The sequence below is a fragment of the Anoplophora glabripennis genome, unplaced genomic scaffold, assembly GCF_000390285.2.
Source record: "Anoplophora glabripennis isolate ALB-LARVAE unplaced genomic scaffold, Agla_2.0 scaffold218, whole genome shotgun sequence".
Classification (NCBI taxonomy): domain Eukaryota; kingdom Metazoa; phylum Arthropoda; class Insecta; order Coleoptera; family Cerambycidae; genus Anoplophora; species Anoplophora glabripennis.
In genome coordinates, this window is record NW_019418492.1 from 300,489 (window position 1) to 324,468 (window position 23,980).

At 33.9% G+C, this 23,980-nt stretch overlaps 1 protein-coding gene across 1 annotated transcript in view; it reads right to left on the bottom strand.

Annotated features, from left to right (window-relative positions):
• Positions 1-11,757, bottom strand: part of LOC108907066 (semaphorin-1A) — a 151,034-nt gene extending 139,277 nt beyond the window's left edge. The window contains exon 1 of the mRNA XM_018710583.1: positions 11,653-11,757. Within this exon, the coding sequence (XP_018566099.1) occupies positions 11,653-11,679 (27 nt within the window). The 5' untranslated portion in view covers positions 11,680-11,757. The remainder of the gene's footprint in view (positions 1-11,652) is intronic.
• Positions 11,758-23,980: the final 12,223 nt, after the last annotated feature.

The window sequence follows — 23,980 nt, forward strand, 5'->3', positions numbered from 1 at the left end:
ATGAAAACGACCTTCTTGTATTATGTTTTGTGGTCAATGCTGTCAAAATGACAGAATAAATTGCTCTTTCGAAAAAGTGATTTCTGGGGAATGGGCATGCACAATTCAAAATGGACATTCAAAATGACTTTTGGATAACGCCAAAAATGAATAATGTTTCAGGGGAAACCTTAAGACTAGTATTTAGACTAAATCATGTTTAGCATGCTTTGCGATCCAAAATGAGATGCTGTACATTCTCCAATCATCATTTTCACCATATGCACTCATTCGGTCATCACAGTGTCGATAAGGGCAACATTCAAGTCATTTTCAGTGCATAATTCGGAACATGCGACCTCAAAAATCCCTTTAAGATCTCGGAAAAAAAATCCATGCTATGCATTTTGATAACATCGGCATTTGGCATACATGTTGGTCTTTGGATTGATCGTCTTTTCCATTTTCATTAACATCCATCGCTTTTTGCAATAATAATGCGCAATTCTCGAAAATTGATATTTCCGCGTTCAACCTTTATTTTACAGTTAACAAATTGGTGAAATATAATTAATATATACCTTAAATTGTAGGTAATTTAATTGCCTACAACACAAAATAACTAATATTCCGATAGGTCATCTAGATTTTCATGGATAGTAAAAAAAGTGAAAAAAACACGTAATTGCACTTTGCGTCACTTATTTCGAGTTATTTTTTGATACTATCATTCTACATACCCTTCCGTCATAAAGGGCAATAAAATGTCTACTAATAATTTTTTTACGTCCAAACTCTAATTCCACTGGAGTATAAGACGGCAAAGCTATCGCGGACCAAATAAAAATAAACATGGAAGTTGCCCCGGCTTACGTCGCGAACTTCGTACCGAAACCGACGCCAGTACACTTCGCAGATAATCTTCAATTCCAGCGGATGGCTCGGATTACGACGAAAGTAATTTCGCGACGTCGGGTAACGATCACGGTCGGTTTCGGGGTAATTAGTGATCATTAGGTTATGTTCAACTATCTGGCGCTCGCCTAACTTATGTTTTACGGCGGATAAACAAGCGAGTGAGACGTTACGGCCCCGGCGTCTGAGCGGATTCTTGTCCTATCGATCGCCCGCCGCGTTCCCTATGCAAATTCGACTTAGGCTGTTGAGCATTCGGGGAAAATATAGTTTTGGTATATATTGGGAAATTACTGAGAAATGAGTTTCCAACAAAGTTTAACTTCGTGAGGGATGAAACGGCGGGATATTTACTTTTATATTTGACTTTAAACAACATTTCTACGGCATGGGAAATTATTCTGCCGTTCTTATTTAAAGTCGTAAACGACAAATTTATTTGGAACGTCTCTAATGTTTTTCCCTCTGTCATTTTGATTTGATGATTCCAAACTTGAGAAATCGGTGAACGGTGTCTGGAGTTTTGCGAAACGGATCATATACACATCAATTAGTGTTTATATACAGAGTGCTTCAAAAAGATTTGAAACACAGATAACACAGGGCAACAATTTTCGCACCCAAAAACCAGACCTCACCTGTCCGAAGGTTTGTGGTGCGTAGAATACGAGCTTATATCACAAAGCAAAAAAATTTTTTTTCTAAAAACGAATCATACCCTCTAAAATGTTAGATTAGGAAATCTAAGAATCCTAAAATGAGAGAATAATTTGGAGGTCAGATTCGGATTGAGTGACCCAAAAAACATGTAAATATCCGCTCTCTGAAGAACTATTTTCGATTTTTAGTACCACTGTTATGAAAACGCTAAAGTACCTAACTTCATTCAATGATATCTCCGCGAATAAAACAGATTTTTCAAATCTGAAAAAAGCGTTTTGAAGAGTAAGAGTGGTAGTTTTAGAGGGTATGACTCGATTTTAGAAAAAAATAAATTTTGCCCTGTGATATAAGCTGAAATATAGCAAAAACGTGTTTTTTACACATTTAGGTTAGGATATCTCGGAATCGTGACGTATAGAACCAATTGTGACGCCATATTCGGATTCTACGCACTAAAAACCTTCGGGCAAGTGAGGTCTGGTTTTTGGGTGTGACCTCTCGTCAAATTTTGTTGCCCTGTGTAATTTTTCAGGACTGACTCTTACTGTTTCAAATAATAATTGTAGGGTATGAAGAAAGCAATATGCAGGTGAGCTTGAATTTGCCCTTGACCTTAAATTTCAAGGTCAAACTAAGATTAACTTGGGAATATGATACTCTATTTTTATGCCAGATAGACCACCAAATTTTACGCACGAATATGGAGCCAGTAAATTTTTCCTGTATGTCCTTGGAGGTTAAATTCAATTCTCTCTGAATAACTCAACAACATCGTTACAAAGAACATTTGAAAGATTTTGAATAACAAATGGCAAATTAGATGGTGATTTCGGATTTGACCTTCACCACATGTTGCAAGGTCAAACCAAGGTCAACTTAATATTCAGATTAAATAGGCTATTTTTATATGCCAGCACCCGATACAGCGCGAAATCTGGGATCAAACAATTTTTGAAGGGTTTTCACGCAGGTCTTTTGAAAGTCGAACTCAATTTTTACAAAACATAATGTATAAAATAGAATTTAATAGACTAAAATTACTAGTACGACCTTAACAAACACAATGTTTGGTTAATAATTTGAGAGTAGATACAAGGTGTTCTATAAGCCCTATGACAAAAGAGTAACCGCAAAAAACCCAGTTTTTCGCCCGTTTTTGCGTAGTGTGTAGCAAGAAAGGGGAAGGTCGTCCAGAGGTCTCCGTGGGCTTAAATTGATCGTCATGAAAAATCTAGGTGAACATAATTCGATGTTTCCAATATTTGTCCGACTTACCCCTACTTAAGGGGTGGAAACCACCCCTAAAACAAGGAACGTGAGAAAATGGTCGATCAACTCTTGGTAAAAATTGGCGGGAATTTGAATGGCAAGGAAGAGATCAGGGATGTTCTTCCAAATATGCTCAAGGTGAAAAACATCCCCCGCGTGGGGGTAAAACCACCCCTATTGCCGAAAACCGGCGGCAAATGATGTTCCCTTCATGAATTGCCTTTTTTGTGCCACTCTTCCTTATAAATCCAAATGATATGAAATACATGCCCCCATAATTCGTTCTTCTGTCGGATTCTGATCAGTTACCCCTACTGAAGGGGTGGAAACCACCCCTAAAACAATAAAACAGTAAAAATGGTCACCAAAATCTGGGTAAAAATTGGCGGAATTCCACATGGCAAGGGTAACATCAAGAATGCACTCCTAAAAATGCTCAAGGTGAAAAACACCCCCCGCGTGGGGGTAAAACCACCCCTATTGCCGCTAGCAGACGGGGAATGATATCCACTTCATGAAGTACTTTGTTTCCCCCACTACCCGACAAATGATACGAAAGACGGGCCCCATAATTCGATCTTTTGTTTTACCCCCACGCGGGGGGTGGGTTTATCATGAGCATTTTTAGGACATTCCTGATTTTACCCGTGTCATGTGAAATTCCCCCAATTTTACCAAGAATTTATCGACTATTTTCTCATTTTTCTTGTTTTAGGGGTGGTTTCCACCCCTTAAGTAGGGGTAAGTCGGGCAAATATTGGAAAAATCCAACTATGCTCACCTAGATTTTTCACGACGATCAATTTAAGCCCACGGAGACCTCTGTACAATCTTCCCATTCTTGCTACACACTACGCAAAAACGGGCGGATTTTGCGGTCACTCTTTGACAGATAATAGCTGGGTTAATTTCAAACATATTTTATATAATTTCATATTTCAATCAAAGTAGCCTGATAAATAAAAATGCTGGTTGCTATTAACCTTAATTAACCAAATTCACAAATCTTAAGACTAAAAATTGTTCAAATTGTCCACCCTCAGCTCGAATGCAAGCTTCACATCGACGAACGAAAGATTCCATCACACGACGGATGAGATTTGGATAATTTCTTATCAGGTTAGTTGCATTCTGAATTTTTCAAGTAACCGCCGACGCGACGATTACAAGCTGCTTCATATGTCGCCATAAATAAAAGTCCAGAAGATTTAGATCGGGAGAACGCGGTGGCCATGGATTTTGTTGATCGCTATCCATTTATTCGGGAAATAATTATTTAACCAAGCATTTACTTGTCTCCCTGTATGTGGTACACGCACAATTATACCTTATACCTTACTTCATCAATGAAATTAAAAAGGTTGTTTTCCAAGGCAGAAAATTATTGTTGAAAATGCTACCCCAAACGTTGACACTGAAACGTCGCTGAAATCGTCTTGATCTAATTGCATGCGGATTTTGTAACGCAGATATGTTCATTATCATTATTATTTATGCCGTCCTTAGTAAAACACGCTTCATCAGACCACTTGACAAGCGAAATTAATCTATCATTTTGTGCATGTTGTTGAAGTAATCAGCGACAAAATTTAAATCGCTGAGGAGCATCACCAGCATAGCATGTAACATTTTGGTGATGAATTGGATGTAACATTTCTCTGTTCAATACAAACCATACAAAATTCGGTCATAAATGAAGATTACTTGCTATAAGCCGACCACTAATTAAAGAGTTGTCAATGACAGCATCTATTATACCTTCTTCATTTTGTGTACTCACTTCAGAAGACTGTGTGGGAAAGTTGATGTCTATTTGGGTATTTTCCTCGGTATTGTCGGGCTGCTTGTCTGGCGTTCCCATATACAAAGCAATATCTGCGTACCTACACTTCAGGTATAAATAAATGCATTTTTAATTTAGCACTTTAACACTAAGTGTCAAATGACACAAATAAGTAATAATTATTGTTTTAACAACCATCCATTACTTTTATTGAAATATGAAATTATATCTTTTTAAATAACTTCTAAACAAAATCGGACCTATGGTCATATAAGAAAAAATGTTTGAAATCAACCCAATCTCTCAAAGTTTGTCATAGAGCTTATAGATCACCATGTAGGTATAAGAACTCAATGCAATTTAACATGTTTAAATGAGGATATTAAGGGTTGTAGGGAAAATTATCATATTAATATTAAATATGTAATTTACAATTCGCTTTGGGTGATATCAGGCCTGTAAATGTCCTACGAATGTGAAGTTACCGATTAAAGAAATTTTTACTAAAAGTTCGGTTTCATGGCTGTAAAACGTCGGCTTCAATTTGTTTAAATGTTCTTCACAATATTTTTATATATTGGGATAATTTAATCAATCTGTTAGTTTCCTCGAAAGCTGAATATTTTTCATTGTTTAGGAGCAGTCCGTGATGTATCTGGATATCCCTTACTTCTGACTATCTTCTATCCCAAGTTCGGTTGATTAAATTAATCAGCGCTCGAAGTTTCGCATTGTATCAGAATATTAAATATTAAACGCGGGGCAAATAAAATTTTTGCGAAAATCTCACTAGCCAAATTGAATCCCGGGAACGGAGTAAAGAATCACAATAAAATATTAAAATATTCATGAAATCTTAGACGGGAGAATTTCCAGAATAATTTTCCAAATGAATTTCTGGAAAGAAAACGGCGTAATGGAAGAAAAGAAGTTGACGAAAGTTTCACGACTAGAACTGCACTAATTAGAAGTAGTTTTATACAAAAGCTAATGGATTTATTTAATGGAATCGGAAACGAGATTTTGAAGCGGAAAAGGACTCGGATAAAATTAAATCTGCGTTTGAATAGTCTAAGACCCGATCTATTATATGTATATCAAATTCACGTCTTGTATTTTTATTTATATTAATTAATGTCGGAATTGTGAGCAGATGGTACTATTCTACGGTTCAAGAAAGTACAAACACAACATTATGTTTCCTTCATGTTGGCAATTAAATTTCGGTAAAATTAAAAATTATTAAAACGATAAGATTACATTAAAACGCAACATTTTGTTTCAACGGTTATTGGTGTAACTTTTCACGAGATTTTATTCAGCCAATCAGCGATCGCATTATCTCGAGCGTATGGGTAACGGTTTGTCATTGTTCATTGTAAACGAATCATTAATATTGGTGACGCCAAGATTTAGGGATTTTTTTCTTACCAGTACCAGTTATGCAATGTTGGGTTGCCTGAGGTCGGGGGTCACGTGGCTTGTACACATTTATGAAGGATTTGTACATAAAAGTTTTGTAACTAGATTTTTGCTGTCTCCTAATTTCTTGTCCCTGCTTACACAAGTATTAGCTGCCATAATTCGGAATTTTGTGTCTATTGTATTTTTTAATTATTCACGATTTACCTCAAACTTTACTTATATTGTATAGAGCAAATCAAATAGAGTATATCAGAAACAGTCAAATTGTCTTATTATCTCAGAAAGGTAGAAAAAATTGATGTTACGAACTCGAGGGCTTAGTTTTCAAAACAAATTTATAACCTACAAACAGACATATTTTAGACACACATTATTTAAACAATATCGTCAGTTTTGAATCTTGTATTAGTAATTTAGCGATAAATACAAAAATCCCTATTATATGTGTATATTCGAGGTAGCACATAACTTAATCTTTAAAAATTAACAACCTATCTTTAAACGATTCGAAGTGGAATTAAGTACAAATCCCTATTTACCAGATTAAAGGAGGAAAGTAACACATTTTTACTGTTTCATTCAATAAGAATCATATTGGTGTTGTTTACTTGTATTATTATTTCCACTTCTTGTATATAAAATTATCACAGAGTGCAGTGTTGTCGTTGCGTTGCGTTGCAGTGTTGCCGACAAAAAAATATAAACATGTTTGCAAAGAAATGGTGCTGTTTTATACAATTCGTTATTTAAATCTACAGAAAATTAACCTTAGCACAGACTTGCAACTGTACCACGTACAGAACTTTGTCGTGAACTGTTATTTATTAGATATTACGTATGTAATTCAAGCTGGCTTCAGTCAGTCCGTAGAGTAGTGGTTTCCCGCAATATGTTTAGATGAAACACGCTTCAGAAATTTGACATCTCCATTTTCCTTCAAGTTTAAGGAATATATTCATATTTTTGTTTTTTTTTACTACATGTGACCTCTGCTGCTAAATAAATTATTCTGAATTAATGAACTATAAGAACTTTCTAGTGTAGAATCGGTTGGATGTTTCGATATTGTTTTAATAAATTTCATGGTTATGGGTTTATAAAACAAGCTTATATTTTAATAGCTGGGGTAACTACTCCTAACTAGCTAGGATCTCCAGGAATAAATTTTTTCTACTCTCCAGTGATACAATATGATGGTGACAAATGAACAAATGAATAAATGAACAAATGAATACGTGCAAAAATGGATAAATGAATAAATGAACAAATGAACAAATGAATAAATGAACAAATGGATAGGTGATAAATGAATAAATGGATAAATAAATAAGTGAATATATGAACAAATGGATAGATGAATAGATGAATAAATGAACAAATGAATAAGTGAATAAATAAATAAATGAATAAATGAATGAATGAATAAATGAATAAGTGAATAAATGAATAAGTGAATAAGTGTATTCACTTATTCCTATTATTAATGAATAAATGAATGTTATAATTATGTATTTGCACAAATACGGGATAATATTTTTAGCATTCCCACTGACATTTCTTTAGAAACTAAAAGACGTATTTTAAATCACTACTAGCTGTAAGCCGAGCAAGGGTTTTGCATAAAAATATTGTCTGGTGTACAATCAAACCATGAAAGGACGACACGACGATCTCTTCATAAAGGAGTTAAAAATAAATCTGTCCCAGACGATATTCCGTCTATTCATGCGAGATTCGCATAAATACCACCAGGTACTGCATCAAGGTAAATACGTACGAAAGCTCGGCTCGCCGAGACATTTAATTAAGGTATCCTAGCGCAGTTATCTCATACTTTATGTACATATGCATATACGTTTCCGTGACGCGTCGCTATTACTGAACCCGTTTCACCGCCTGAACTTATAAATAGGTCAGACTTGTTATTATGAGGACAGTTTACTGTATTCGATAAGGGTTTAAAAAACCCCTTTTCCCTTTGCGATTACGGCTGCTGTTTGACGGCAATTGGCGTGCTATTGTAGTATTAAGTTCCACAGGGGAGTAAAACGGAGCCACTTGGCCATTAGGAAATCTTAAGGAGACGAGGAAAATGCCATTTGCTTAGTTAAAAATTGAAAATCGATCGGAAATTACGTCTGACTGTTTCTTTTTAAGTAAATGGTAAGTTCTATGTATGAATACTAATTCTGAGTGATTAATAAAAATTATGTTCGAGAACTCAACTCAATAGAATCGCAATATAAAAAATTACACAGGCACATAAATGCTAGCTATTTGGACCTTCAGAAACCAAATCTGCTATGCGAAATGCTCCATCATCCCCCATTTCTATTTTAAATTATCGAAAAACACTCCTAAAACTTAAAAAGCTCAAGCTCTACATTAGTAGCTTTCTCGTTGGGCACAATCCTGAAAACTGATGGATGCATCATATTCATTACATATTTAGTTCAAAGACTCAATCAATTTTTGCAACCCTTCAACTTCTGGTGATACCTAAAAATCAAGTAAGCTTCTACATTCGGCGTATTTAATTCACAAAGTCAAACCACAAATTTATAATCCGGGGATTCTACTCCTTTACACTTAATAAGTTTCTCTTTTGGATGAGACTCTTCAAAGTCGTGTATCAGCAATTACGATATATCTGAAATCTCTTAAATCAGTTGCGAGTGAATCGAGAAAGTAGTTGACTCTCGTTATAAAACTAATCTGCAGTAGTTCTTTTGCAATAATTATACCGTCTAAAAAATGGGAAAAAAGAAATCTTCTCTATAGATCGTTCGAAGGTAAAATAAAGTGATATAAAAAGAAAAAGACTAATTTTGTCTTCGTATGTTCAGGATATGCCTACTCTATTGGTGAGTAGAGTGTACTGTTGCGGTATTTGCGGCATTTCCCATTGTAAATTCGGTTTCCATGGGTTTCATGGATCTAAATGGTACCGGTATGAAAAGAGCAGTCAAAGATAGCGCCAATACTCACGAATTTACCCGATTAGCCATAGACATACGTATCAAGATGTGGGAGAAATAGGAGCCACGGAGCATATGTACAGCGACAACGATCTCGTTTTATGGATATTACTAAAAGTATATAGTTGTTTTTAGAACAATTCAAATTTCGAATTTTTTATAATGAATTTTAGGAATTTAAGTGGAAAATTGTTGGAAATTTGTAACAAAATTCCGTATCTCCCAAACACTCCGTGTACTGTTTCTCTTGGCGAGCTAATAGCTTTAATATTAAAGAATATCCACTTAAATTTTAAGCGACTTGCAATGGATTGTAGAGGGCAAAAAATTGGAAATTTCTAAGAAAGTTCCGTATATCCCCACTCTATATCCACTCAAAAGTTGAAGGACTTGGAATGGGGAAAAAATTGAAGGAAGCTACTGGATATTTCCAGTAGTTTCCAGGGTGAAACTGAAAGAAAGCTACTGGATATTTCTAATAGTTTTTCTTCAATTTGACCCCTTGAAACAAAGTTATGAGCTTACCAAGCCAAAAAGTGCTCCAGGTTTTTGTTTTGGAGATGCGCATTTATTTTTTTAATTTCCAGCAGTTTCCCTTAATTTCACCCCTTGGAACCCATTGCAAGTCGCTGAGTGAATAAAAATTTAATAATTTTGAAATATTAACAACTCTCTTGGAACTAGGTACTAACAATATCTAATGACACTTTTCAATATTTAAAAAGATGGTTTACTCGAGGTCGACTATAAATTTCGGAAAATGTTGAACAATATTTAGAAATTCAAGAAAACAGTTACATTTTTAATAATTCTAGGACGAGCGGAAATTTTTATAAAGAATTGTTTTTTCTCATAAATTTACAATATGCCTTTTCAGGACACAATCGTAGGGCGCATTGTATACAGGGTGTACGAAGTTGCTGCCATTATTTCAGCATGAGATAAAGTAATCATAAATGAACAAAAAAGTTGTATATTACCGGCGCGTAAGATTAACAGTTTTCAAAATAGAGCGAGTATTAATATTGGGGAGTTTTATCAAAACGTGAGAACAGTGCTTAACCTAATGCTACACAGCTGATGCATACCAGGTGTGCACGCAGCAGACTTGTCCTGTGGAAGAAATGTAAACAACTATTATTGTGAAATATTTAGTAAATTTCAAGACAACTGTTTTGCAGTTTTTAAACAAATAAAATAAAATGTATCGATTTTGTAGTACGAAGATTGTGTTGTAGTTAAATTTTAGCTCGAATTTTAGTAGTTATGAATCTCTTAAAACAGGAAATTAACTTTTAATCAATTTATGAATTTGAAAAATATGTAATGAAAGTATTCACGTTGTCCAAATAATCATACGTATTAAAAGTAATTTAGGTACTTACCAAAAAGCAAAATTCAGTAATTTTTAAACGTACAAGTACAAAACAAACTACAACATATGCTTAAAGGGTCCACAACCATTTTCGATGCCCGCACGACACCTTCGAATCCAATTTTCGCGCACTCGCTGGAAAACACCTCAAGAAAAGGAATAAGTGGTACGCACAAAACACTCAGACACGGTCCAATTCCAGATGCCAATTGCGTATTGCTGGTCAGCTTATGAATATTATCGAATTTTAAATTTATTACAACACTAATTATGTATTTTTTAGAATTAAACATAAAGAAGTGACAAAAAAGTGATAAACATTGTATTTTGTGGTATTCTATGCACGTAGTTATGTCAATATTCTTTAATTAACCGAACTTTTGTACATCAAGTTGGAGATTTTGATAATTTTTTTCTCGAAAATGGTTGAGTTTAGGACCCATGTGATATAGTTTTTTTGTTTATTTTAATGTATTCTATCGTGCGTTAAAATTAAGGCATTCAAACTTCTACACCCTGTATAAAATACTGTATGTTTCAGGATTATTTAAAAAAAAATCGTAAAATTTCAATTCGAGTGGTGAAAATAAGAAAATAGTCCTATGAAAAAATATCCGGAAATGCTTCCTTTTCGATATAGTGTGGATATTTGAAAAAAAAAAAATAAATAAATTCACATTTTCTTAATTACCTCTCATGGCGTTTAATGCAGAAGAATGAAACTTGGACTAATGATTTATCTAGGTAATTGAGAGTAGAAATTCATTAAATTAGGATATAAGTAAATGTGGTTATTCTCGTTAAAATCCTCAGATATTCCACATCACTGGATACCTCTAAAATTAGATCATTGCTTGTTACTACAAGTGATATTTCCAAGAAAAAATATATTTTTCAAACCGCTCTGTATATTATTTTTGACAGAAATAAATGAAACATTAAAAGTGCTTTTTTAGTCTCATTTTTATAATACTGCGTACTAGAATATTGAAATATAAATTAGGCACAAAACTAGATATTTCATATCAATTTTTGAAAAAAGTCCAACATGTCTTGTTTCGATCCCTGAAGGCAGATATGCCTCGGTGCACCCCCGCCTGCTTCTTTAAATTAATAGCCGAGCCGTCAGGGCTATAAACAAGCAATTTGTAAATGCGACTCGACGGCCGTTCAGATTTCACTCGTCTAACGCGGCTGGCGAAATAGATGACATCCCGACGCCGTCATAGAGAGTTTAGCTTTAGTGTAGGGTGTTTCTTGCTTACCTCGTCCTTGCCCTTCACCACGCACATGTTGGCGTCGTTCTCATTGGAATACCACGTCAGTCTTTGCTGCTCCTCCAGCTCGATGAGAGTCAGATTGTACACCAGGTTCCTGCAACAAAGAGAAAAATTAATGTGATACACGCCCCGCCAAACAAGACGCGATTGTGTTTCAAAAGCCAGACATACTGTTTAAAGGGCGGAATCCTCCACTACTCGAAAATAATGTAATAAACGCCACGTTACGTAGCTGTTCTGACAGCTTTGCTTCATCTGTCTAATGTAAGTTAAAGTCTTTCCAAAGTCAGTTGAACATGTATAAAAACACCTAGCAAAAAAATGTAAAGAGATTCATAGGCGTCCATAAAAAAGTTTTCTGCCAAAGGTAAAAAATTATATAATTTGTATGTAATGTGTAGAAAATTTCTATTATATGTTCATTTCGCCAACAACATATTTTAATTATTTATGTCCTCAAACAATTTTATTATATTCGTTTAGTTCCGTTTCAAAAGGTCTCCAAAATGCTATGTGGTCATAATATCCCTCTTATTTCTCTCTTTCGCAATTGTAATACGAATGATTAATAGAAGGTACCTATAATGAATTAATATTACTGCATCACACCAAATTCCGCATTGCTGCACTGCACTGCTACGCAATTTGTCACTTGTCAACAACTGAGATTTATTGCCCAGTCGACCAGTACAGCTGTGTTATACGCCGTTTGCCCCCTTCATATGGGTATGGCTAAATAAATATGGGAACAAGTTTTTCAAATATTTCAATGCCGAGTTGCTGCGTCAGCGACCGAACTTCATACATACTGCCAACCTCTTGGTTCTTCAATTGAGATCGGATCTAAGGCTTTTTATGGCAATTCTGAGGTTTATGTATTTTTGGAAAGAAAATCCCTGTAGACAATAACATATATTTTTTTAAATTGACTTTTTCCAGTTTATATTCAGTGTGTTCTATTTAGCTATTTTCTATTTATTAACCCATTTTTCCTTCTTTACACTTCTAGTGAAAACGTATCGGAAACATACTTCAATCATTTTATAATTTAAAACCACAGTCAACTACGATCATTTTTATAGTTAAAAAATTATTGATGTTTTCTTAAGGAAAAAGTTTCTATGGATTCTTCCTCAGAGTAGCCTGGAATATAAATGTACCCATTTTCGTAGTATCGACATAATGTACAGGATGATTCCGTAACTCTGGTAATACAGGGTGTTCTATAAGCTCTAAGACAAACTTTGGCAGATGGTAGCAACTATAATTTTTATTTATCAAGCTACTTTGATTGAAATATGAAATATTTTTTTAAAATGCTCGTATCTTCTAAACAAAAACTAATCAGATCTATGTTCAACATTGTTCATATAAGAAAAAATGTTTGAAATTAACTCAGCTACTATCTGTCAAAGTTTGTCATAGAGCTTGTAGAATACCCTATACAGGGCTTTCATTAATGTCCCAGACCCACGTGACCAAATTGGTTGTCACTACCAATAAATTTGATTTTCTTAAGTTGGCTACTACGAAAAATTTCAAGTTTAGGGACCCTAAATCAGCTGGCAGTCCAGAGGCGTTCACGGTACCGCGGACGATAGTTTACGTCATTACGTTCTTATGCCCGTACGTTTTCCCTTGTCTTTGTGATTTACCAACATTTTTCGTTTATTTACTTTACTAACAGTTCTTTTCAGAGCTACAGAATTTGTTTATGTTTTTTACGTAAGTAAATAATGTATTTTAAGGTTATGTTTGCTTATATTTGTTTCATATTTTTAGACTTGTGTTTAAAAATGCCTTTTGTACCTGAGCAAGATGCCTATATTTTAAAGGCACATTTTCGGAGTACCACGCGAAATCCAGATGGAATTTGGACATATTCATTACAATCCTGTATTGACCAAATCACTGAAGCTTTCCCTGATGTAGACGTTGATTATGGCGTTTTTAGGAAGCACAAATTAATACTTGTCAAGAGATATGACAAAAAACATTGTATTTTTAAGGAGAAATCAACAGGCAGGCCAACAGTTTTAACTGAAAATGCAGTTGACGATATTCGACAACGTATGGAGCAGAGCCCTAAAAAATCTATCTCCCAGTTGTCTACCCAAACAGGTATGCAGGTAGTATTTATGTTACACACATTAAATACTTGAAACTACATTTATAATTAACTTAAAAGCCTTAAAATTAATAAATAATATAATTCTGTGTGTATTAAACTGAAATTTTCATATGACGTTGTGAGAATGCGAGTATGCAGTGTTAACTGCAGAGCAGAAGCATGTAAACAAAATGAAGCAGCACAAATTTGAGACTGTTATATGGTGTAAACAAATAAAAATTTTATATCGTTTAAAGCTAACGTACATTTCTGAATATTTGTTTTGTCGATAGAGTTCTCGGTGGGAATGTATCACAAGGCTTTAAAGAAGGAATTGCACATGCAACCATACAAAGTCTCTATTATTCAGCAGTTGCATCCACCTGACTATGACCAACGAATACGGTATTGTGAATGGTTCAGTGAAAATCTGAACAACAATGATTTATTGAATTTGACATTTTTTTCTGACGAGGCATGGGTCCATCAATCAGGTTACTTTAACAGCCAAAATTACAGAACGTGGGCTACAGAAAACTCACGAGTTTATTGAAACTTCGCTACATCCTCAAAAAATTTGTATATGGGTGGTCGTTTCAAGGAGACGGATAGTAGGACCAGTTTTCTTTCGAGAAGTGATAAATAGTGAAAGGTATAGGGGGATTTTACGACAAGCTTTAGAGCAAATGCATGATGACGAATTACAGAAGAAACGGTTAGATGTTTGGAAGAATTTTATGGGGATCAAATTATTAGTAGGGGATTGTGGCCTAGTCGAACCCCCGATTTTACACCTTTAGATTATTATCTCTTTGGACGTATAAAAAATAATATTTTCAAGCAGCGAGTTCACACAATTGAACACCTAGAAGTAACGATTCGCCATGAAATCGAATCCATTACACCAAATGAATTGGAACGTGTTTTGGAATGCATGAAACGGAGGGTATATTTGTCTAGAAAATGAAGGTGGACATTTTGAACACCTTTTATAATAAAAACTAAACAAAATACCACTCACCAAAACACTTTTTGATTGTGCGTTGAGAATGTTAACTTTGTTAACAAAACGCAGCATCGGAAAAAGTAGAAGTGTTTTGGTGAATGGTAAAATTATTTTCTGTTTTGTATCGACATCAAATCTTCCAAACTTATCCTAAGATAAACAAAACTATTGTGATTTTTTTATATTCTCTGCCTGTTAAAACTTCTAGTTTAAATTTGAACAACTGTAAACATAACTAATTTTTTACCTGTTACATAAAAATTTTATGGCAAGATGTATGCAATATCTAATAAATAAAATTTTTAATAAACATTAAATGGTCAACAATTAATTGTAAATTGTTTTTTTGAATTTGACTTATCCAGGTGTAAGCCGGATTTCTTCATTTCAATTCTGAGTTAACGTAAATTTCTAAATTAATACATCAAAATAAACAGCTAAAATGAAATCTTTCTTAAATTACCTTTTCCTTTGATTAAAATAAAATATCTACACCACTGGTGCCATAAACTGATTCAGTGTTTTAATTTTTATGGAATACCAATTTATATTGGGAAATGTAATGTTGGTTGCCTATCGTCGCGGCCACGTGGGTCTCCGACATTAATGAAAGCCCGTATAAGTAATACAAACAAGTGTTTCAACTAAAAGTGTTATTAAACATTTTATTTTAGTATGTGATTCTTATGTCGTATGATTTGATTCAATGGGTGATCATAATTTTATAAAAATTATGTTTCGCTTAACAAAAGTTTTATACGCAGTTCGAGTTACTATTTTTCTAATAATTACAACCTTTACGATAAATAACATGTAAACACTTTTTGCACAGTCCAGTTTAGTGCTGAAAATTGGTATATGGTATTAATTGTTATGTTATATTTAACATAGGGTTTAATAAAAAGAACTAACGTCGACTTCAGAACAATATAATCCCTACGACGCCCCTGGTACATGAATGAACTATTTTAATGTACCGGTAATTGCGAGGGACATTTTAGGTTCACCACGTATATTGCGAGTGAATGAGTGCAGTTGTTATTTCCGTGTAGACATGTAAATGTCCCGAAATTTACTGTCGGCAAATTTAAAATTCTAAACTAGAAACCGTTCCGATAAGAGTGTTTTGGACCCGAAGCAATTGGGCAAAACGTCCAAGAAATATCTCAATGATCGCTCCGTGTGCGGTATTCGCGTCACGAAGCAAACTGCGACAATTGCTGGAATTGTGTTTTGTGAGAATTGATGAAATTCATTTATTTATCTACGGGTTTAAAGGATAAAAGGTGATGAATGTAGGAAGAAAATAGGGGACTGCGCACGCCCCCCGGAACTGATCCGAATGCACCACGTAGTGCAGCCAATATAATTTGTCAGAGTGCACTGGATTATCGACTTATTTATAGTGATTGTTGCAGGGTATATTCCCTTGTTTATTATCGGCTGTCGCTACTGCACATGATTGAGTTAATAAATAAGAAAAATCTTATATTTCTAAACAGATATTTCTTTTAAGTAAATAGGTTTACATTCGATAGCTTTTGTTCAATTAAGTGACCAAATTAGTTATAATTGTAGGTGAAATGTAAAGACGTTACTAAAATACCTTAACCACAAGGAAAATGCCTTGTAAAAAATTTGCATATTATTATCCTCCATTTGTGCAAAGAACTGTCATAATTGTAATCGATAATGAACAAAATGTATAATTTCGTGTAATTCCACAAAAAATTAGTCTCATTGAAGTAAAATTTAATACTACTGTTCTATGGAATTGTAGAATTTACATACCTACATCTATCTCTGCGTTGGCAACATATACAGTGTGTCCAAGATAAGGATGGCATAATATTTGCATCTAGGAAACCGTAAGAGATGCGGGGTGGCTCAAATTAGAAAACAGTTGTGTTTTTATACCTAACAATATGCCGTTTAGAAAGTTTTAAAATTCCGGGTAGTTCCGGAGATATCCGAAAAAGCCCGAAATTTTTCAAAATCGTTTTATTTTTTTTGGCTTTATTTGAAAACGAATTTGCCACTTTTTTCACTCAATGACAACGTCAGCGTCAACATTTTTGCAATCCGACGGTTCGTTTTCGAGGGGCCATCATCAGGTAATTTTTTTAAATACGTCGCTGCTATTTTTGTGACAAAATCTTGTCATTTTTAATTCTGAATTAGATTATATTACTATTATAACCGGTTTATAACTTGTTATAAAAGATTTTTAACTTGTTTTAGCTATCATTTAAATTTTTCCTGAGTATGGCTCCAAACGCTTTCAAAATATCTATTGGAGGAAGTCATAACAGTATAAAAGTCAATACAGCATAAAATATTCAGCAATTTTTTTATCAATAATAATTTAAAAAAGTACCTAATAACAAAATAATATGAATTTATGAAATATTTTATTATTTCAAATTAGGATTGCCAGTAGCAGTAAAACAAAATTGTTGGATATTTTGTGCTGTGCTTTTGTGCTAAAAAATTTTAAATGATAGCTAAAAAAAGCTAAAAACCTTTTTAATTACAATTACGATTACAATTATTTAATTATTTAATTCAGAATTAAAAATGACTGTCATAAAAATAGCAGCATTGCAAGCATAAAACAAACAAATAGTTTTCGACAATATTTTTATTTTTTCAATATTTCATTTCATTTCAAATTTTTAATACTCGCTCCTCCATATTGGATCCGCCATCTTGAATTTTGAGAATCTAACACTGGATTCGAAATCAGCGACCCCAAAAACTGCTTTAACCTCATACACATTTTTTAATGTCTCTGTTTTAGTGACAAACACAATACAAATAAATAGATCAAAATGTTCATGAATTCTTTTGTCGGAAAATATGATTCTAATCGAACAATTACTAGAGATAGTTTTTATTTAAAATTCTATGTAGAATTCGACAATATTTTTTATTTTCCAATATTATAAAATTTTTAATACTCGGCTGGCCATATTGGATCCGCCATTTTGAATTTTGAAAATCTAACGCTGGATTCGGAATCAGCGACCCCAAAAAGGTATAAGAATGGTCATATTTTTTGCATTAACTTTTTTCGCGATATATGACCTTGGATTGACCTTGACTCTGACCTGGGTTAACGGACCTCAGATTCGGATTCAGCGACCCCAAAAACATATAGACATTATAGTCTGGTTTTTCGGAACAGGTATTTTTTGTGGCGCTGCGTAATTAATAGAGAAACATATAGGTTTACATCCTCAAATAATGTAAATAAATAATCATTTAGAGAAACATCATATATTAAGTTAAAGGCAAGAGTATAGGATGTTTCTCTGAATGATTGATTTTATTATTTGAGAATGTAAACATATCAGGTATGTATTTTTCTATTGAAAAAAATATCGAAACACTCTACTTGTTTGACTATTTATATTGACAGTATTCAGAACATTGGTATTTATTCTAAAATATAATAAACAGGGCCTCAACTTACGGAAGGAACTCTCCTGATTATCTATTAGTATAATGGAATTTCGGAGTTTGTCCCAGATTAGGGGAAGCAGAGTGGCCGCAAAAACAAAGTGAAAGTTTCATCCAAGTAGGGTTTTATTGAACCGAAAATGCGAGTGGTTACCGGAAAGTCTGTTGATATCATTTCCGGCAGAGTATTTGGGACGGAAATTGGTGCAACATATGTGTGACCTGAACATAAACCACGAAATAAAAGGTTTAAAATAATTGTTGCAGTAATAGCAGTGGACCAATTTTACTACCTTTTCTGTGTTTTGCTTATTTCATAATAGCCGCTCATAAAGTATAACGGGGTGCATTAAGTTGTATTAGAAAACGCTCTTTCTCTTTTAAGGTGTATATTTTTTGCTACTCGTTTAACTTTAAATAAGTAATGAGATGATTACAAACTGTTTAGTGAATAAAAATTTACTTCAACGAAACTTTATTATTCTGCTGACAACTTATAAATAAAAAACGTGAGTACTTATATTCTGAGAGTTTTAAGGTGAAAGAAAATATTTCTTTATGAGACTCCTGCTTAGTCTTTATTATCACTTTTCAACAAAAAATCGAAGAAGTTTTGCCTCTTAAGCTGTACTAATATTTGATAATCATATAAATCTTCAAAATTATCTAAAAATTTTGATTTTGTTGACCTAGAACCCGTCGCTTCCCAGATATTCGACTGTGTTTAGAAAAAAATCACGATTTCAGTTCTTTGAATAAATCCAAGTAGCATCTAAACTAAAAGAGTTAGGAAAATACGATTTAGACAGTTCGTTTGAGCACAAATATCTCTATCTTTTACGTTTTTGGAAAAAATTAAGTTATTCAGGACCGAAAATATTAAAACCTACATTTGACAATCTTAGAATAACTTTTTTTTCAAATGGAATGACCCAGATTGATCGCTATTGTTGAATACCGAATTAAATGTCCTTTCGGTTGATATAAGGTTTGCCATCTCTAACAGTTTTCCAGAAAAAATCGATTTTATCTAATATTCCAAAAAAAGTAGTTAAAGTGGCTCATATTATGTTTTAGATGTATATTAATAGTAGTATAAAAATGGTTTTCAATAGAAACGATGAAAATTTTAGGGGGTAGGTATATCTACGTTCAGTTACTGAGAATTCAATAATTTCTAGAAACAGGGAACAAATAATTTTCTTTTAAATTTTCTTAGTAAGCTGTTCGATGTTCTGGGAAGTGTATAGAGTTAATGAAATTTCTTTGTTTAATGCTGCGAATTGTTCGTCATACATTTTAATGAATTCCAGTAACATATTACGCTTTGTATCGAATATTCTGTGAAAATCCTCGTAATTGTTTTCCTCTGTATTTTAGTAGAACTTGGAAATTGTAATATAATTTCTTAAAAATCTCACAGTATTAAATTTATCGTGAAATGTTTAGTCATTTTTTCTAAAGCTGTACAAATTTTAGTTATTATTTTATTATTAGCTTATATTTATTATACAAAAAAACAATTATTTAATTGTCGAAACTTGTCCATTTTGTACAGGTCTCAATATCGTAAAAAGTTGGAGAATTCGTTTATACAAGTGCCAACAAGAGAGAATTGAAATAGCAAGCAGAAATATCCTAATTGTCGAAAGGTCTTTCCACATTTCTTTGTATTCCCTTCATTTTGTTTCCCTTACAAACTCATAAAGTTTGAAAACTTCTAGCCGTATTTGCAAAACTACCCGAACTCCCAACGTTTAATGGGTCACCCAATTATTTTTTTCTGATTAAATAAGTTGGAAACCAACAAACAAATTTATCTGAACTTATTTTTGTAACAGGTTGTACGGAAAGTATTTTTTATTGAACTTACGTTATTAAAATTTATAGAAAGGATACACTGGGGTCAAAGGGGAAATGGAAATTTTCATACATTGTTTCTTTTCAGGAATTAGATAAATGTCAGGATAATGGTCAGTTTAGGGAAAGTACCTATCTTACCTACTTATTTTATGAAAATGTCCGATTCAAAATTTTTTAGTCTTTATTTTGCCAACCCTAATTTTTTAACTGAATTTTCTCTGTATATTTTGCGTTTTCAAAATTGTTTATTTAATCAGATAAAGCTAATATAGAGAAGAGAATAGGAGAGGGGAGGAGATGAGATTAAAGGAGAGAATATAAGAGGAGAGAATAGGAGATGAGAGAAGAGGAGATGAGAGAACAGAAGAGAAGAGTAGAGGAAATTAGTTGCTGAGAGGAGAGGAGAGGAGACGAGGCGAAACTAGGCGAGACCAGAGAAGAGAAGAGAAGAGAGGTTAGAGGAGAAGAGAAGTTAGAAGAGAAGAGAAGATAAATTAGATAATTAATAGGGAAAAGCTGTATTACATTCTTGCCTTTTTTACTAGTGATCCTCATGGAAATTCTTATATGTATAGTAATATAATAATAGTTATTTAAGACACTGAACCAAATAGTGTTAAAAATATGAGGCGGTTACATTATTGAAAATTGTAAGTAATCGTTAGTAGGTTATCATAGTAGAAGGTAGCGACGGTGGTTAAGGAGATGACATTGTAAATCAACTGTTATAGTTAAAAGTTTGAATTAAAATATCAATTTAAAAATATTTTATGGATGAATTTCAAAGTACACGTCTCCCAGAAGATTCAGAAATCGCACACGCGGCGCCAATTTTAATACTTAAGAAATCATCTGAATAGTATGTGAATTGATGTACAAATTATTTAATGATTAAATAACAGTTCAAAAACATGCTCAAAAATGCAAAAAAATAAAAATGACTTGCAACAATGAATTTTTCAGTTATTTTTGAAAATTTGTTTAAATTAAAAAACATTCAAAAACTGATTACATCATTCAATTCTACGGAAAAAAATAAAAAAAAACTGTGTCATTGTTTGACCGAAAACTTTATTTTTTACAGTATTGCTGTAAACATCTAAGTCGAATGACAAATGTACAAATGATAAATTATTATCTCTGGATGATTTGAGATTTCAGCAATACAAAGTATTTACTGCAAAGTCTACTGTTGACGCGAAATCCGACAACCCGAAATTTTGCAAATTCGTTTTATTTCTTCTGGCTTTATTTGAAAACGAATTTTAAATAAATTGCATATTTACATTGTCACATTTTTCGCTCTATCCAATGGTGTCAACATTTTTGCAATCCGACGTTTCGTCATCGAGGGGCCATCATCAGATTAATTTTTTTAAATATATCGCTGCTATTTCTATGACAAAATCTCGTCTCAGAAACTTCTTGATTTTTTAATCTAAAAAAATTTGAGGTTATTTAAGACGGAGAAAGGTATACTTTCACCAAGTTTCGTCAAAATTAAATTATTTTTGCGGAAATGAGAAATAAAAAACGAAAAATCAGAAAAAAAACCTGTTTTTTGCATTTTTCTCGGAAATTTTCAGGTTATGTTAAAAAATGACCTGTACAAAAGTTGTAGATTTTTGCATGATCTACAACTTTTGTATTAGATACTTTTTTGTTTGACGTCAACTTTCGCCAGGCATCCCAATGATACAATTTTTCATAACTTTTCAATCCCCCAAATCAACCCTCCACCGCCCCTGCTCACGCATTTATTTTTTTTTCGTATATTATAAGCTCCTTTACCATTTCCACTTATGAAAGTCCAGGTAACAATTTTCTTTTTTTTTTTCCTCTAAATGAGTTATTTTGATCGGTCTAGCAGCAGTACGATATGTATAATATTGATGTAATATTCTTGAGAGAATACACGTTTTATTAATTCTGAATATTTTTTCCGATCGATTTTCACACAAAAGGGCCTGTGTTTTCGAATCCCACGATCACTAATGCATTCATTTCCAACCGTAGAGCCAACGTTCAGAAACATCAGGATCCCGGCATTCCTGCCTTATCAATTTTAAATTTATAATGGCGCAAACATTTCATAATGTATCCGCCTTCAGTCACTTACGCCGATGTCTTGGAAAACATCGACGAAAAGAAAGAAAGCGACCGCGTATCGTTTAGCACACCAAGGGAAATAACACCGCGATATATGATAATTCTCCATTTCCATATAAAAAGATCAGCCCCCAGAATTTATAAATTCCCCCCGCACGCACCTTGCCGCCCCCGCAGGCATTCCGAATTCGCTCCTCGATCGTAATCATGTTTATTTAACAAGTCGCATTACCATAGAGATTACAATCAAGAGTGCGACGCACACATCCATATCGGGGGTCGATATCGGCCGAGCCTGCAGAAATACAAAAGTGGCCAGTTCGAGATAAGCCCGATTTCAATTTGGGAATTTGGAAGTGCCGGATTTGAATATAGCTGACGCTGTCGGGCCTCAAAGGTGACCGTTCCTCATGCCAATAAAGTCCCCGATCGATCCGGGGAGGCGAGGGGAGCAGCTCGCTCCATGCTGACACAACGTTCGGATGTATGCAGAAAAGTACAGGCACGGACTGGCACCCGGCGATAAAAATGTAGGTTAATGGGGAGGTCTGTGAACGGTTCCCCACTTAGTAATAAAAATATGTTTATAGCGACAGCATACTTATTCATGGCAGCCGCCGGAAGCGATTCGTTGGATGTATAGAGAGTGACTTTGTGAGCCGTAACCAAGAAGTGATTTCGTAAATGGAACGGTGTATGGGCGAAAAGTGTCGAAGTCATTTACTGTAATGCCTTCGAAATTCCAGTATGAACATTTAAAATGTTGGTTTGTTGATCTACGACTAGATTTAATTCAGCGTAATCAAATAATGGCGTCGTATCATAAACCAAATCAATTTTAATTAATTTTTACCACACTTCCGAATTTTCGCTAAACTTTCGAATTTTCAATCAATATCATGCATTCTGCATCTGCAATTTCGCGAAGCTTACGAGGAAGGCGTCCAAACGTCGACCCATGTGCTGTTAATTATCCGGAATCAAACTGCTGAGACCACGAAACCATCTCCATAATACTTTTTACATATTCACACTGCAAGTTCACAAACTCATCTCACAGTCATACAATCTTGTCTGGTTAGGCATTTGGTTCTCTTAATGAGAGTCGACGTTCCATCACAGTCTTTCGCGGCCAAATTCCTGTGGATTTCGTGCTGATATTTGGTGGTCGCTAAGTGGTTTCTCTGAACTTCGAGATAATTTCGCAAAAAATTTACTACTATTTTTGATAACCGTTATTTGTTTCTAATACAGTGCTAAGGATTCAAAGTTTATTTTGTTAAACATTTAATTTGATCCCATCTTTTTATGATGGGGAAGTTTTGTGGTGCACGACGTGCCTATCAAGGGTATCTAGAACAATCCTGTTTATCTATAAGAAGGTTACCGATAAAACTTCTTTTACCAGCAACTTCGTGATATAATTTGCCACTGCTCAGCAAATAAGAATGCTAATGGATTTTTTTCAGACTGTGCGAAATCGTTAATTGGATTCTAAGAGTACGGGGCTTGTTTGGAATATGATGGTGGATATTTGAATACTTTTCATAGCTATAAAATTTGATAAGTACAACATGTAAGATTTTATCTCTATATTTTACGATGAACACTGTTTGGTAACTTTAAGGTTTTTAAGGTTCGTGCTATTACTTAGAGTACAAATTTTTTTAGGGGTTGTTATGTCGTGACCAATGTACCTTGTAACTGGCGGTGTTTGCTTGTTTTAAGGTATACAGGGTGTTCCACCTATGAGGCATTCTTCT